General features: G+C 29.2%; 4 protein-coding genes across 15 annotated transcripts in view; 2 read left to right on the top strand and 2 right to left on the bottom strand.

Annotated features, from left to right (window-relative positions):
• Positions 1-407, top strand: part of LOC118443363 (dynein axonemal light chain 1) — a 4,114-nt gene extending 3,707 nt beyond the window's left edge. For 7 of the 10 annotated variants that reach the window (XM_085659198.1, XM_085659201.1, XM_085659202.1 and 4 more), the window contains one exon: positions 1-313. This exon is cut by the window's left edge and continues 168 nt beyond it. In XM_085659198.1, the coding sequence (XP_085515324.1) occupies positions 1-313 (313 nt within the window). The other 3 variants (XM_085659203.1, XM_085659204.1, XM_085659205.1) reach the window with 3 other exon arrangements.
• Positions 408-514: 107 nt separating this feature from the next.
• Zpr1 (zinc finger protein Zpr1) lies at positions 515-2,061 on the bottom strand. Its single transcript, XM_035870215.2, has 3 exons — positions 1,927-2,061; positions 1,173-1,845; positions 515-1,050 (listed from the first exon to the last, which is right to left on the bottom strand). Exons 1-3 carry the CDS (start codon positions 2,044-2,046, stop codon positions 515-517), a joined length of 1,329 nt encoding a protein of 442 aa, XP_035726108.1. The 5' UTR covers positions 2,047-2,061.
• A 3-nt stretch (positions 2,062-2,064) lies between these two features.
• DNApol-epsilon58 (DNA polymerase epsilon subunit 2) lies at positions 2,065-4,292 on the top strand. The gene is made up of 4 exons (XM_035870210.2): positions 2,065-2,445; positions 2,541-3,084; positions 3,173-3,862; positions 3,949-4,292. Exons 1-4 carry the CDS (start codon positions 2,378-2,380, stop codon positions 4,213-4,215), a joined length of 1,569 nt encoding a protein of 522 aa, XP_035726103.1. The 5' UTR covers positions 2,065-2,377; the 3' UTR covers positions 4,216-4,292.
• Hph (HIF prolyl hydroxylase) lies at positions 3,209-16,287 on the bottom strand. Of its 3 annotated transcripts, none has more exons than XM_035870213.2 (6): positions 15,649-16,287; positions 14,585-15,273; positions 8,238-8,357; positions 6,515-6,725; positions 5,750-5,892; positions 3,209-3,353 (listed from the first exon to the last, which is right to left on the bottom strand). In XM_035870213.2, exons 1-5 carry the CDS (start codon positions 16,100-16,102, stop codon positions 5,855-5,857), a joined length of 1,512 nt encoding a protein of 503 aa, XP_035726106.2. In that variant the 5' UTR covers positions 16,103-16,287; the 3' UTR covers positions 3,209-3,353; positions 5,750-5,854. The 3 variants fall into 3 exon arrangements, with proteins under 3 accessions (XP_035726106.2, XP_035726107.2, XP_085515322.1); XM_035870214.2 differs by having other exon boundaries at positions 6,529-6,725; XM_085659196.1 differs by lacking the exons at positions 3,209-3,353; positions 5,750-5,892 and having other exon boundaries at positions 6,291-6,725.
• Between the last annotated feature and the right edge of the window lie 289 nt (positions 16,288-16,576).

Below are 16,576 nucleotides of genomic sequence, written 5' to 3'. Positions count from 1 at the left end.
AACGAAAGGTGTGAACGTACTTAAGGCCCTCAAAGTTCTTTATATTGGTAATAATTTAATACGAGATTGGGTAGAATTCAATCGTTTTCAAGAAATTCCTAATTTAGAAGATCTATTATTTATAAATAATCCCTTATGCGAAACTATGGATACTGAGACATGGCGTACTCAGGTCATGAAAAAATTTCCAAATTTGAAGAAACTCGATTCGATTCCGATAGTGTATGTGTTAGAGAGGGTTACGCATTATAATAGATTAGAAAAAGGAATAAAACTCAATTATTTTTTTAGACGTGCTGCTGACGATTTTTAAGATGCATTACATCGGATGAAATAAAATTGATCAAAGAACAAAATATAAAACATGTATTTACATGTTGTATCCTAAACCCATGATAAAAATGTATTACAATATTGCATTCTTATTATTTATAATTCCGTATAATACGTATCCTTCCTTCTTTGTACTTTCCTGATATTATGTTTGCATTCTTTCATACAAGTCACTGCATTATTAATAATTTTCCACTTTCATGTCATTGAGTCCAAGTTCTTCATTTTGCTCAAAGCTTCTTTCATATTTTGTGATTTTCAATTTATCATCGGGTCCATCATCAGAAAGGGTTTGTATGTAACTATTTCCAGCTGGATCATCCAATATTAAAGTTATTGTTTTATTCCCTTCAAGAACGCCTGTTAATTGTGATATAAATGCTTGCATTCTGTTAACATTTTCAGCATCTGTACTATCACCCGTGAAAGTAGTGGATGATGATAATTGTTCTTTAGTCGCTGCAATAATCCCTTCTACAGTAGTGAATCTGCCACCTAAAGCCGCTGGGCCAACTTCTAATTCAAGTTCTGGTATTTCCATATAGCATGTTTCAGACTTTAATACATCTCTAGTAAAGTCTTCTTTTCCCGTAACCGTTACCTCTATTTTTACTCCATGAGGCTCTACTCCTCCACTACTTTTAACTTCGTTAGTTCTATGACCACACGCTTCGCATAATGTTGCCATAATTACGACCTCTTTAAAATGTGGTATGTCTATGTTAAAACTTAAGGAAAAAGTAAATGTCTTTAATATATTATAATTTTTAATTATAATAAATAAAAAGTTTCGTAAAGAAGTAGAATAGAATTATTGTTGATCTTAGGAAAAAGGATACTCGTCAATTTCATATTAGTCTCGCAAGGACTATTACAATCTGGACAATTTGTAGGAAAAGATAAAACTTCACCCTCAATATCTTCAAGAGTATGTTCTCCATCTTGTATAGGTGTTAAAAGACCTTCTGTATTGTCATTATATATCCCTAATAAACGATTTTCTTCTTCCGATCTGTTAAAGTAAGTAATTTTACATTCAGAATCTTTAAGCGGTGCCTTTGGATTTTCAACATAGCAGTTTCCAGAGACATCCTTAAAAATTATTGTAAATGGTTTGCTAGGTATTTTAAGATCACGTAATTTTGTTAAAAATTTATCTATCTCCTCTGCAGTTTCTGGATATTCTTCTCTACGTCTTGGTTGATCTTGTTCCAATCCTTCGATACTATGATCTATTATACCCTCAATCGTAGTAATTTCTCCTTTTTGAGATCTCGCAGGTATCTCAAAATCTATTTGGGGCAAATGAACACTGGTATAATCTGACTTTACTACTTGACGATTCAAATCTCTTGGCGAGCTAACTTCCAAGGTAATTTTAATACCCTTTTCAGATATTTTACTTCCACTTTGAATTTCATTATTTTGATAACCACAATTCTCGCAATCAAAGGATATTACCACGACATCTTTGTAATGCGGTATTTTCGTCAAGAGAAGTCTTGTAATGCCCTAAATATAGATGAAACAAATGGTCAATAACGAAATATCGTATATTTTTAATTTTATAAAAATATATCTATTTCTTTTTACATTTTTACCACAATTTACACAAAGACTTTCTATCTCTGTAGCCTCTGGTTCAGGATCGTCTGCCATAAGATTACGAAAAAGAGGTTTAAGAGATTCTGCCTCCCTTTCGTTCGCTGCCATTTTCTTATTTCTTTGGTTATGTTCTACATCCTATATTTATTGCAAATGACCACGAAGTATATCGTTAAGCAAAATATTTAAGAAGAGCAACTCGTACAGAATATACAAACATCTTATATTTTGATATTGCGACTAGATAGATTTAGATAGATTTACGGATATATATCAATGATATTTCAAGGTAATAAAGAAAAAGGCGGGAAAGTACATAAACACGTCTTTAAGTATTCTTACGTCTAACAGTATTTTCGTTTCAAAAGAGGATGTACATTTTATAAAAATTAGAATTAAATTTTTATGAAATTTGTAATAATTTAGATTTGTTAAAATCATGGTTGATGAAAAATTAATTAAAATTGTTCAATCGACTTTCTCTATTTATGGACTTGTATTATCAAGGTAAGATGATATTTTTAACAATATAAATTATTATATTAATCATTTTGGATAATAAATATTAATTTTCATTAATTTATACAAATTCTTTTGCTTAGAACACTTAGTATTTCTGTTGCCAAACAATTATCACAAGTAAATGAGGATGAACAAGAAAATTGGCTTACGGGTGTGGTAGAGCGAGTATTATCCCAAAATTTAGAAAATCCACATGTGGAAGTAGATCACATTAGAATTGCTATTACAGATTTTATGAGATCAGATGTATTAAAAGAAACTGAGACAAAATTAAATGTCATTGATGCGTATGATATACCAAAGATTACATATGATCTTAACAAGAAAAAATTTGTGTTACATAAAAGCACTATGGATTTATATTCAGATGTAACACAAAAGACTATACTTTTTAAAGATAGATTTGAAACTATATTATATAGGATATTAAGACATGAACTATTCACTTCGCGTAAGCTTGGAGAAAAAAATGTATCCAGAATAAAATTAACACCTATTGAATCCTTGTACAGCGAGAGTAAAACAAGGGATATTTGCTTATTAGGCCTTATAGCTGAATTTTCTGAAAATCATTATTATTTGGAAGACCCAGGAGGAGCATTAAAAATTGATTTGAGACATGCAATATCCTTTTTAATCTAATTCATCAATTTTATATAGTCATTATTACATTTATTATATTCACGTATATTTTCTTTACAATTGTATATACATTTTTCAAGATGGTTTGATTATGGAAGGTTCTATGGTATTAGTTAGTGGTACTTACACTAATGGTGTATTATATGTTAAAGAAATAGGATTTCCACCGCCAGAATCATCTGATAATTCACGTGCAGATTTTGGAGATGCTAATACATTTGGTGGACCTCATCCTACGTCATTGAAATTATCTGAAAAGTTGAAAGTATATGAAGAATCCAATCAAAATGGAATGATAATTTTTCTATCTGATTTATGGCTTGACAATTCGGTTGTATTATCTAAATTTAAAATTATGTTGGATGGATTAGTGGACATTCCACCAATAGCTTTTGTAATATGTGGGAATTTTTTGAGTTTTCCTGAAAATGAATTCAGTCCAGCAGCAATGAAGGAAGGTTTCAAGAAATTAGCCGATTTAATAGTTCAATATCCGACTATAAAGACGTCTTCGAAATTTATATTTGTACCAGGTCCTTGTGATTTGGGCGCACCAAAGATTTTACCAAGACGATCATTGTCCAAATATGTGGTCGAAGATATTCAAAAAGCTATACCAGAAGCTATATTTGCCACTAATCCTTGCAGAATTCAATATTGTACTAAAGAGATTGTGGTATATAGAGAAGATATATTGATAAAAATGTGTAGAAACACTTTACGTTTTCCTAGTGGAGAAGAATCAAAAGTACCTAATCATGTAAGTTTTTTAATATACAAGAAATATAAACAATTGAAATGAAAATTTTCTTTTACAAAAGAAAAACTTTATTTAATATGTTTCAGTTCGCTAAGTCTATTATTTGCCAAGCACATTTGGTTCCTTTAACACTTACAGCAAGTCCTGTTTATTGGACACACGATTATGCCTTACGTTTACATCCTACGCCCGATTTAATTGTAGTCGCGGATAAGTATGAACCATATTCGACTGTTTACTCAAATTGCCATGTGATTAATCCTGGATCATTTCCAAATAATAAGTTTTCATTTAAGACATACGTACCTGCAGCAAATATAATCGAAGATTGTGAAATTCCAAGTACGCAGTAAATTTCAAGTGAAACATATTAAATGTATAATAAATAAATTACTATTAAAGTTTTTCTAGCAAAAGTTGTTGATTCTTTTTTTTTTCTTTTTTTTTTCTTTTTTTTTTTTTCTTATCAATTATCCGAAAATATTCATCTATACATTTTGTTAGGCATTTATTAATTTTCTAAATAACAAAATCACGTCATTTTACAATACTTGATAAATTTTTGTCTATTTCATAACTTAAATTACAACAAATATTAACGTCGATTATATGTATGTAAAATTAAATAAAACATAAACATCGGAAATAACTTATCGAGAATACCGGGGGTACATTTTTGGGTCCTCTGTATCCAATAATACAATACGAAGGAGTATTTAGAAAATAACTTATTAATGTTTACTAACGATTTGGATACATCAGAGATAAGTTTAACATTATGAAACGTAATATATACTTTTTTTTTAAACTCTCCTAATGCTCTTCATTTATCGATAATAATAATAATAAGTTCTGGACTAATAGAATAATCTTACGTGCGAAAATGTTTTCAGAGGACGTAAACGATACGTACTAATTTTTTGCTTTCATTATTGATTTATATAAATAGATACATACAATATTAAACACAGTGCTCCTACAACTTCACAGTATATATATAACAATATTACAAGTACAAATTGGGCCTTGATATTCCTCAATTTTTCGTACTGGAATCATGAATGATTCTTGGTAAATCAATCGTGGCGTCTTTATTTAGAAATATGCAATTTTATGATAAAAAAAAAAAAGAAAAAAAAAAAAAGAAAAAAGAAAAAGAAAAAAAAAACAATAATGTCACATGAGATTACACAGTACAAAAGGAAAATCATTCAACGATATTTTTCACTTGTATATGCGTATTGTTTCATCATAATTATATAAATATAATTGTCCATATGTAAGAATCAAAGGGAGCTTAGATCACTTAAATTATATTAAAACGATATGACAAAGCTATATTTTTCTCAATTTTACCAAGGACAAAGAATTCAATACTTATTCGTGTTAAAATATTCGCATAAAATTAAGATAAAAGAATGAAAGGAAGAAATAATTATTCTTTCAATAATAACGAAACGGATATTAAAGTTGTTATTTGAAATATTTGGTGAGAAGATTTTGAGCATTAAAATAAGGTAAAAAAAAAAAAAAAAAAAAAAAAAAAAAAAAAAAAAAAAAAAAAAATGTGATTAAAAATTATTTTAACGATGTAAGAACTGCAGAGATATATGCGCTTAGAACGTCGAATGTGTATACATATATATACCTATAATCTATATATGTTACAGTATCATTTGTAAAAAAGGAACGTTCTTACGTCTATTGCACATTTTCACGCGTGATAAGCCTTAAGTTTTCGTTATCCTTTGCCTTTTGTATTGTTTTTCTTTTATACACTATTCAATTCCTCCCGCAAAATTTATTGGCTATATATATATAGCCACTCCATATATATATATATATATATATATATATATTTAATACATAATAATACGTTTTATGTACCAATGCTTTCTTTTCATATGTAACTATGTACAGATGTGTAAGTTCAGCTATTAAAGTTAGAATTTCAGTCGACGGACGGTCTAAAGGTCCTTCAGACTTTGCGTCTCATGAACTCTCCGCCGCTTTTGCATGTAATAATTCTCCTAAAAAAGAAAGAAAGAAAATAATATACACATTGTGAGAAAAAAGTTTATTTTATACGATTAACTTTGTCTTTACATTTGGGACGAGATTATTTTTTTCTTTTTTTTTCTTTTCTTTTTTTTTTTTTTTCTTAATGACGAATTTTTTAATGAATCCCTCTTCGTTAGCATTTTTATTTTTATTTTTATTTTTTAATAAATTCCTCTTCAGTGACGTCATCACGGATTTTTTATTTAAGCAACGAATGAAGCAAAAATAAGAGAAAGAACAAAACGTACATTTTATTTTTATTTTAAAAACTTTATAATATATTGTTATTTATTTACACATATATATATATATATATATATATATATATATACACATATATATATATATATGTTTGTATGTATTTTTTTTTATCAATATTTAACAGTTTATCTGTATTTTATATTCAATTTATAATTTGATATATTTCATAAATTTATTCAAAATATAAACAAAAAACAATTTAATAGATTAAATCTTGCTCCAAATGAAATATTATTCAAATGAAATGAGTTAACAAGAATTAATTATTAAACGAAAAATTCAAAGTATAAATTGAGGAAAATTTTGGGGTAAATTCGATCATCAACCTACTTTCCCTTTGATACCTTCTACAAGCTTGGTTCCTTTCTTCGGCATCGAAGTACCATAATGTGATTGCGTATCTCGTTTTGTATGCCGGCTGTACTTCGTGAGGATTTCTTCTGTCTGACCAGAAAAAGAGTATTCTATCAAATAGAGGTTCGATATCGGCTACTTGGTCGCGCCAACCTTCTGGAAATATCCTTAAAAGGCCTCCATTTTTCTATAATTATAAAATGAATCAACGATATATGATTATTCGGGGAAAAAAAAAAAGATTATTTACAATTAGATTAAATCGAATTTCCAAGATTAATATTTAATATAAATATATACAGAGAGATTGTCATTTAAATTTTGACAATGACACAAAATATCTTCAACATCAATCCTCTATAACATATTAATTTTTTATTGCAACAAAATGAAATTATTTTTGTGTCGATAAGATGAAATAAAATTAAACCAAAAAAAAAAAATGGATATATATATATATATATATAAGTTGATGATTATGAAAATGACATTTGAGACATTAAAAGACAGACATATTTTATCGGGTGATATTTTAAACATTTTTAAATCATATTATAAATAAATATATTTACTTTTTCCATTTGTTATTATAGAAAAATAATTTTTAAATAATTCAAATTTAAATATCCAAATATTTCAAAATGAAAAATATATAATCTAGATCATCTTCATAATTATCAGCTCATATGTATATAATATAATATATGTATGTGTATATATATGTATATGATATTAAAATTACATGAATAAAATATAGAGAGTTAACAACTACATCTTTTCAGTGATTCTAATAGAGATTAAACTGAGAGACAGCTTATGTATCAAACTTCCGTTCTTTTAAAATATCCTACACCTGGTACGGCAGTCCTTGAACAGAACATGTGTTAAAAGTCTCCCATATTTATCGTGTAGGTCAACGTAAATATTGCTCAACAGGCAAGCAAGCAAGCAAGCAAGTAAGCAAGCAAGCAAGCGAGAAAACTCGAGCCATACGAGTTCTTGCTGTCTCTTATACGTGGGTGTACGTTGGATTCAGCACGTAAGCATCTTAAAACCCTTCATGCCTTTACTTTTTCCTATTTTCGTACGAAGGACACGGATTTTGAATCGTCTTATAAGGACGTTGGAAATATGAAACCCCAGTTTTTAATGATTACAAACGAATAGAGATTACATATTCGAGATTTTCATTCGAACATATTCTTAAACAACATGATTCAAATTTATTGCGCTAAAAGTTTGCTTTTAGATGACGAATATGTTCGTAAATGCGTGAATCATATGCATGAATCGACTATGTATTATATATATATCTACGTATGCTACATATTTCAAAAAAGGAAAAAAAAAAAAAAAAAAAAAAAAAAAAAAAAAAAAAATTAGCGGAAAATTTCTTTTTGATCTATTATTTCTTTGTATACTCTAAATATATATATTGAGAATGTATGACGTATTTTATTTTTTATACCTTATATATATATATATATATATATCTTCAAGTTTTTTTTTTATATAATTCAATATGGCGTCTGAGAAGACATTAAGAAATCAATATACATAAATTTTTTTTCTTTAACGACCGATAAAGCGAATGTTTTCATTGTACATAAATATATACGAAATTACAAATGGAATTCGATAATTAAATAAGTGGAGTAGAAAAGAATGTGATTATGATTAAAAATGGCAAAGGATTTACCTTAATGTCCCAATCTTGATTTAGATAGTAAATCGCAGTGATGCATCGTCCATCCCGGTTAGGATTATCCACATGCTTCACGTAATGCGAACCGTGACCAGGGTAGCAAGCTACCATTGCCTGGAAAAAAAGGAAACAAAAGAAAAAAAGAACGTAAGAGAGAAGAAAGAAATGTTGTTGTGTTACATCGCAGAAAAGGTCAATAAAAAATCATAAGAGAGAGAGAGAGAGAGAGAGAGAGAGAGAGAGAAGACTTAGTCGTGTTATCGAGCAATGACCCACATAAATATAATTTTGAAAGTACGATGTACATTGTACATTCGTATCTTCATTTTGTTAACCCTTTATAACATCATGTATGTAACTTAAAAGATCTCGCAGTATATATATATATTTTTTTTTTAATTTACATGTTATTTTATTTTATTTTTTCGTCAGAAAAGTATCACAATTAGTTCATGCCCGGAAAATTAATTAATCTTTCCTAAGTATAAATTATATTTGGAGAGAGTATAGTATAATTATATTAATTATTTTAATTTTTAATAATGTTAATTATATTAATTTAAATTATATATTACAAGTTTCACATTATAGAGGATTAAAAATACAGAATTTCTAACTATAATCACAGTTTTGAAATTTCATTATCGTACTTTTACATCTGAAGAAGTGAAATTCTTTTTCTTTCGAGTTTTGAGTACTACTTATGGATGTCGTAATAGGAGTTAAATGTTAAGAAGCTACGTTATTATATTGGAACATGTGTGTGTTCGACAATGAGGAAAATTCGATAACAAAACATATCAAATGTTCCGGGTATTCCCGTAGTTTTCTATTATTCAGAAGTGACAGTAACAAAGTTTTCTTTAACCTCTATGATTTCTCTCCTAATTAATTATATAAACGACATTCCTATTTGCACGACATCTGTTTATATGATATTACTTTTTTTTTTTTTTTATAGTAACTAATCATTTGTACGAAACGAACAATAGATATACAAACAAAATAATGAAAATAAATAATAAGTACTTTTCATTATATATATATTGTGTCTCTGTATGCGTGCGCGCGCGCGTGTGTATGTCGGTACGTATAATTTTTCAAAAATTCTTTTATTTTATATGATATTTCATTAAGAAGAATTAAAGTAATGATTAAAAATTAATGTAATGATAAAAATGATAAAGAATACACGTGTCTGCGTCTCTGTATGATATTTCTAACGATATAAAAAGTACATACAAAGAACATGATTTAGTCATATTGACAAACATACATACAAAGAACATGACAAAATCACATTTTTAGAAAAAGACTATTAGCCTAGCTTTAACCCTTCGTGCGAGTTATCACGTATCTCTATCAATTGGAAACACGTGTAACATTAGCCTTGGCCCTAGGCTTGTCCTTCGCTTATTGTTGTATTTTCGTCAATCTTAAAATCTCATGTACAAATTTGTATAGACTATATCGACATTAAAAAAAAAAAAAAAAACGGACATATTGTCTTAAAAAATATTATGAATATAAAATTATCAAATGAATATTGAGTGGATACGTTCATTAATAAAGTCAATATTGTATATCGACTTTGATGTATATCTAAGGTTATTAGTATGATGAATTTTATTTATTTTTGTTCATTTTATCATTTCGATTTTATTCTACAACAAAAAATATCAGTAATATTCGTATAGCTCTATATATATATATATAATGAAGACTGTCCAAGTCAAAAGGTCAATAATTTATTTCATGATAAAATGTTCCACATATAATATTCATTTGGATCATTTTTAATATTCATATTTGAAAACAAGTAACTTTTAGTTTTTATTATTTGATAATAATTATAGCGACGAAAAAATTAATATCATTGGCCAATTACATATAAACATACAATTGGCTTGTCAGATCTTTAATACATATGTATATTACCAATACATTAATATTTTTTATAAATTATAAATATAATAGAATAAAATCAAAGGGATAATACAAGATATAGAAATGTAAATTTAGATCTATGGAGAATCTTTTATACCACCCACCATCCAATTATAATAAATTAATGACTGTAGGTGTACAAGCGATAAATAATGTATAAAAGCTACGACATTAAATCGAAGTTGTGTATCATTTCGTTGAGGACGATGAACGAGCGTAAATACGAATCGTAAGGAATACGCGCGAGGTTTATCTACATTCTACGTCTTTATGTATATATGTATGAACGTATGTATCATCACGTGTACAAAACACGTTTTTGTGCCTGTTAAAATAATAACCTTTATTCATTTGAAAATAATTATAAGAAAAATATAAATATTTTAATTCAACATGAGAAAGAAAGAAATGTTTGAATATAACCAGTACGTACAATCATCGAATTTAAATTGTATAGAATACTTTATAGAAAAAATAAAGAAACACAAAAAAAAAAAAAAAAAAAAAAAAAAGAATGAAAGAAAGACGAATGCGTTATCATAACATATTAGATAATCACACATTGTGACCATTGATACCTATAATAATCTCTATCGGACGTTTATATTCGATAAGAAAAACATTAATAAAAAAAAAAAAAAAAAAAAAAAAAAAAAATCTCGTTCCTTAAATATCCTGCAAAATATCTGTTTGATTAGCGTAAGTCATTTAAAAATAAATTAAGTTATGGAAAGAAAAAAAAAAAAAAAAAAAAAAAAAACATTGTAAGGAAGAGTTTTGTAAAAATTCGCCTAAGTTATCCCTTAGGGATTTTACTTCCTATTTTTCTATTAATCGTAAAGATTGATAAGAGTCTTTTTTTTCTCTTCTTTTTTGTCTATCCAGAGAAAACACTTTACAAAATGAAGAAGAATGTTCTGATAAGAAAAGGACAATCTACTTAAAAGTACGTGACATGATAAAAAGCAAAGCGATAATTGTCGCTTCTCTGATTAGCTACGGTGAATGTAACACAGTCTAACGAATAATATCGTTGTGATATTAGATCGCCATGATATTATATGCATATTATAAAATAAAAATTGAATATAAGAATGTCATCGTCGATTGTAAAAAATTTTTCTTAATGATAACTTTAATTATATTAAAAAATAATTAAATTACTCGTTAGAATTATCATAATCATGTGATTATCACGATTCGCAAAAATATTTATCATTTTTAGTTATCCTGAAAATTTCTATACAAGGACAATCGGTTTTGATTCGTTTTATTCGGATTATAAGTGGAATCAACAAAACGTGAATAAACTGCGCGGCGGCGCGAGGAGCCAATTAAATAGGACGATTGCGAGAAGCGCGTTGTTGTTCGAGGTTAAATCTTGGCGGCGTAAAAAAAAAAAGAAAAAAAAAGGAAAAAAAAAAGAAAGAAAGAAAGAAAGAAAAGAAAAAGAAAAAAAAGAAAAGGTACAATTGTTATTTCAACATGATCTAATTTTATCTCAGTCGCGAACAGAATTTAAAGAGATTTTAAGATACTCATATAAAATTCTGTGTATCCTATATATCGCGCAGGAGCAATTTACTAATTTCTTGTTGGAACGTCACATCAGCAATCAGAGAGAAACAGAGAAATGGGGGAGAGGAGAGAGAGAGAGAGAGAGAGAGAGAGAGAGAGAGAGAGAAGTCGAGGGAAAAGGATTAGAATTGATTGCCAAATAAAACAAATACGTCATGTTCGAGGATAAGCGAAGATAGGAAAATATTTATCAAACGGTCGAACGTTTGCAAGTCAATAAATCGATGAGAATAAATCGATCGATCGTTTGAATATTGCCGGGTATTTCTTTCTTTCTCCCTTTCTCTCTCTCTCTGTCTCTATTTTTATTTTTATCTCGATAAAATCGATTAGATTGATCCAGTTACATTGTTCCCTTCTAATATAAGTAAAAATGAATTAATGGATCCTTTTGTTCTTCGATTAGTGCTTAACGTTTGACGTCGCGTAAAATTCTACATAGATGAGCGATAAAGTGGTAAAAGCGCGCTCCTTTGAACTCTACTATCGATCGATACCTTTATACTCTCTTGTAATCGACGTATCGTTAAATACATTCGTATTATAAGTTTCGACTTTATTCTCTTTATAGTTTGATTTTCGATCGATAGGTGTATCAATTGTTTAAAATAGGCCTCGGAGAGTCTATTCGATCCCAAATCTATCGGTCTAATAATAAACGTCGCAGAATGTGCGTACGTGCGCACACTAGATAAAGAATCGAAGCGAAATCGTTTTACAAATATATAGTACACCTACAAAAATATTCAGACACCCTTTACAAATTAAATAACTTCATTTTCTATAAAGGATAAATAGTGAATATAAATTTTTGAATAATCATAGAAAGATTTTGTGATATTGAAAAGGCACATTTTGTATTTCCTTTTTGATCGTTGGTGAAACAAAAAAAAAAAAAAAAAAAAAAGAAAAAAAAAAATAAAAAACATTAATTATCCTATATTTACTTAACAACCAGAATATACGCGTATTCTCTCTTTCTCTCTTCTTCTTCTTCTTCTTTTTTTTTTTTTATCCAGTTCACAAAATGTTATTCGATTTCGAAAAACTGATCGAATATTTTGTTGACCCGCTATATGTATGCGTGCGTGTACATAAAATGAATTAAAAGTTTAACAAATTAAACTTCATACATTTAGAATCGTCATTATATACGACATTAATATTTTAATTTTGAATATCACCATCGTAGTGATACATTTTTTTATATACAATAATGATAATGATAATATATTACATATATATCATAAAGAACGATACTAAATAAAAAAAAAAAATATATATATATATAAAAGAGAACTGCAAACTGCTTCTACGTAATAAAAAATATAGATACATCTATATAGAAATCATGATAAATCTTTGGCGCAATTCTCCGCACACCTCTCCTTTCGCAAGACGTTCACCTTCAGGAAGGTTAGAGAACAATTCTCGCCTGAATCAACTTTCGATTTTCGGAAAAAAAAAGAAAAAAAAAGGAAAAAAAAGCGCAAATAAAACTGCCGCTTTCTACCTAAGTGGACATGCTATATATATATATATATATATATATATATATATATATATACACATATATATATATTTATTTGTTTATTTATATATATATATATACATACATACATACATGTGTACGCATGTACGTAATACGTACGAATGACGCGGCTCGTGGGTGGCTTCACGGATAAACGAGAAAAAGGGTGGGGGAAGGAGTGGGGAGTGGGTAAAGGCGTACGTGACCGACTGCACTTCGTGAGTTCTACCATTCCCCTCTCTCCCGTGAGCCATGTTCGTTCAACGTCCGAGATCTCTTTCGAAGATCGCGACGATTTCAGGATCCTGACCTTCTCCACTAAATTCCTACTCTTCCTTCTACTTTCCTTTCTTCCTTTTTGTATCTTGTTTTTTTTTCCTTTTTTCTTTTTTTTTTCTTTTTTTCTTTGTTCTTTTTATTCCCTTCCTATCCATTCTCCTTTCTTCTTTCTCTCGTGTGTATCCTTATACGATTAACAATTTTCCTTCTTTCTTTTTTTTTTTGTTTCGATTCCAAAATTGCAATTTATCGAAAACCTTATAATTGAAGTGTAAATATTTTAAAATGATTTTTATAAAATGAATCACAATGTTTGTATCACAATAAAGATTGTAAAATTTTACTAAGTAAATATTAAAATTTCTATTGATGAATATGAAGAATGTTATTTTTAACGTTCCTTCTTTGTCAACCTATTTCTATCTGTGTAATCAACGGTGTAAATAATCCCAGACTGGAAAAGCTCATGCTAAATGGTTCAGCTAATTTTACAACTGATATTTGATCGCACCGACCATAGTAGAGAAAGAATACACGTATTCTTACTACGGCACCCTTCCATTTGTTTGCGCTACTGTTATTGAAACATTTTATATTAGTTTTAAAGAATATTATCGCACGAAGAAAAAAATACTTTCTTTCTTCTCGATAATTATGTCCATTTATAATAACAAAATGATAGAATATTTGGTAAATTCAATCGAGAGAGATTATTCGAGATATTGATTCTATCAGCATAAATAACGGAAGTATAATAATATTAGTTTTTTTTTTATTTTTTAATACAAATGATGATTAATGTTACTAAGTCTCGAAATCATATCATTTTGTATGTAGCGATAAAGATATCGTTTTCTTATTCGAATGAAAAAACGGAGAAAAAATTTAATTAAACGAAAAACATCAAATTACAATGTTATATAAATTAATAAAAATTATTACATGTACATTTTTTTTTTTGTGAATAAACAGAAATTTTTACAAAAATCTATACCCCTTTACTTACCTTTGTTCTGCCATTGATCGTATAGCTTCCCATCTTGCCATTATTGTGCATTTTGTTTGCCCTCATGATAATAGCATCAACTTGAGATATTAGCATGCCTATATTTTGACATGGCTTTTCTTTTCCATCCAGCCATGTTATCTGATCACCTCGAATTGTTTTTAAATCATTTGCACTAGCCTTATTGGAAACCAATTGTCCATCCTTAAATAATCCAGCACTATACATATTTAAAACTTCTTTTAGCACCGCGAGGCCCTTATCAGCACCCAAAAAATTGTCTACCACGCACACACCATATTCATTCATGTCTCTGATCACATTTCTACAAATTTCGCCTATCAGTTCCTCTAAATTGTTCTTATTTCTATGCAAAAAGGGGGGTAAAAGGTCTTCCTCACGAAGTTGAACATCTGGGAAATTTTTTATGCCATTATGATGAGTCGGCATATCTAATTCTGAATCTTGCAAACTACCAAGAATTGTAGAACTTTCTAAGGCAGGATTCAATAATTCCGCTCTAGCTCCCAAAATCGTATCTTCTGAACTACCTTCGTAAGTTATAGGAGAAGTCCAACCATCAGCTTTTATAATCAAGTTGCTCTTCGATTTATCCCCGTTTTGTTTTTTCTTAAAATTTTGATCTTCGTATTTTGGATAGACTAAGTTCTCAGATCGATTATTAGAATCTGTAAATAAAGAAAATGTTTATATTAGAAAAGAGGAAATCCTTCAAAAATAAATAACGTTATCATGAAAAGCAAAGTAAAACAAGTTTAACATTGAGATCTCTCAAAGTACATACGAAACGATACAAAAAAAAAAAAAGAAAAAAAAAAAGAAAAAAAGCAAAAAAAAAAAAAAAAAAGCAAAATAAGGAGAAAAAACAAAATAGTAATAAATCGATCGAGATTCAAATACGATTAAAAATTACTGTTGTATTTACTTTAGTTATTAGGATTATCTCCGATCCGTTAAAATCGGATTAATATTGTATTATAAGATTAATTTAGAAATGAAAAACTGGAATAAGAAAAGAGAAAGGAAGATGAGTGAGATCATACCTCGAATCAGTTTCAAAGGATAAGAACGTGAAAAATCCTTGTCGTCGCACTTTTCTCGTACAGCACGATCACCTACTAGCTCAGCGAAGACTTTGCTGGTTAGTTGAGTTTGGTCGGTTAGGTTAGGAAACGGTCGTGTGTTCTTCGTGCAACGTTTTCTCGAAGAAGAATGATCGGCCGTCACAGCAGAAGTATGACTCTCATCTGTATCATTTGTGGAAAGTACAACGAGCGAAGAATCATTTGGCCATGTTGCACGGATTCCACAAAATTCTTTGTGACGTTTCCAATCACGCCTTTGATGTTCCTTCGTGCAATAGAAAACTGATTTGCATCTGGAACACCTTGACAGCTTGTCGGTCTTTTCGCAAAGGACGCAACGTATCGTTTGCATCGAAGATCTAAAATCAACGCCGTCGGCTGTCTGCGAACGACTGACCATCGGACCGGACATGTTTCACCGTTTATTTCGTTGCTACAAGTGCCGCTACTATCGACGACATTTCTTCGCTGTGAGAAGTCACACACGCACCCGTCTCTCCTTCTTCTCCGCGTGAGGAATAACGCGCGCGCTATCGGAATACCGCAGTACTGGCGTACATCTACTACCTTAGTGAGAAGGAGAAATGAAGAAAGAAAGAAAAGGAAAGAGAAAGGGAGGAAGAAAAAGAAAGAAAAAAAAAAAGAAAAGAAAGAGAATAGAGCAGAAACAGATAGATATATTCGAGAACGGCGGAAGGGGCGTCAGGGAGAGGTGAGGTGGAAAAAAGAGAAAGAAGGAGACAGACAAGGACGCGACTACACTAAACCAATGCACTGACACACGTTTACTTTTTTTTATCCACACATATAGATCTGTGTGTGGTTGTGTAAACAAATTCGCGACACTCCCAAGCGAACGAGCGAGTTGGATCGAAAACCAATAATA

Source organism: Vespa mandarinia, chromosome 9 (genome assembly GCF_050613455.1).
Source record: "Vespa mandarinia isolate Hongniang chromosome 9, ASM5061345v1, whole genome shotgun sequence".
NCBI lineage: Eukaryota > Metazoa > Arthropoda > Insecta > Hymenoptera > Vespidae > Vespa > Vespa mandarinia.
The sequence above is the reverse complement of the archived record's forward strand: the minus strand, read 5'-3'. Positions and strand labels throughout refer to the sequence as shown.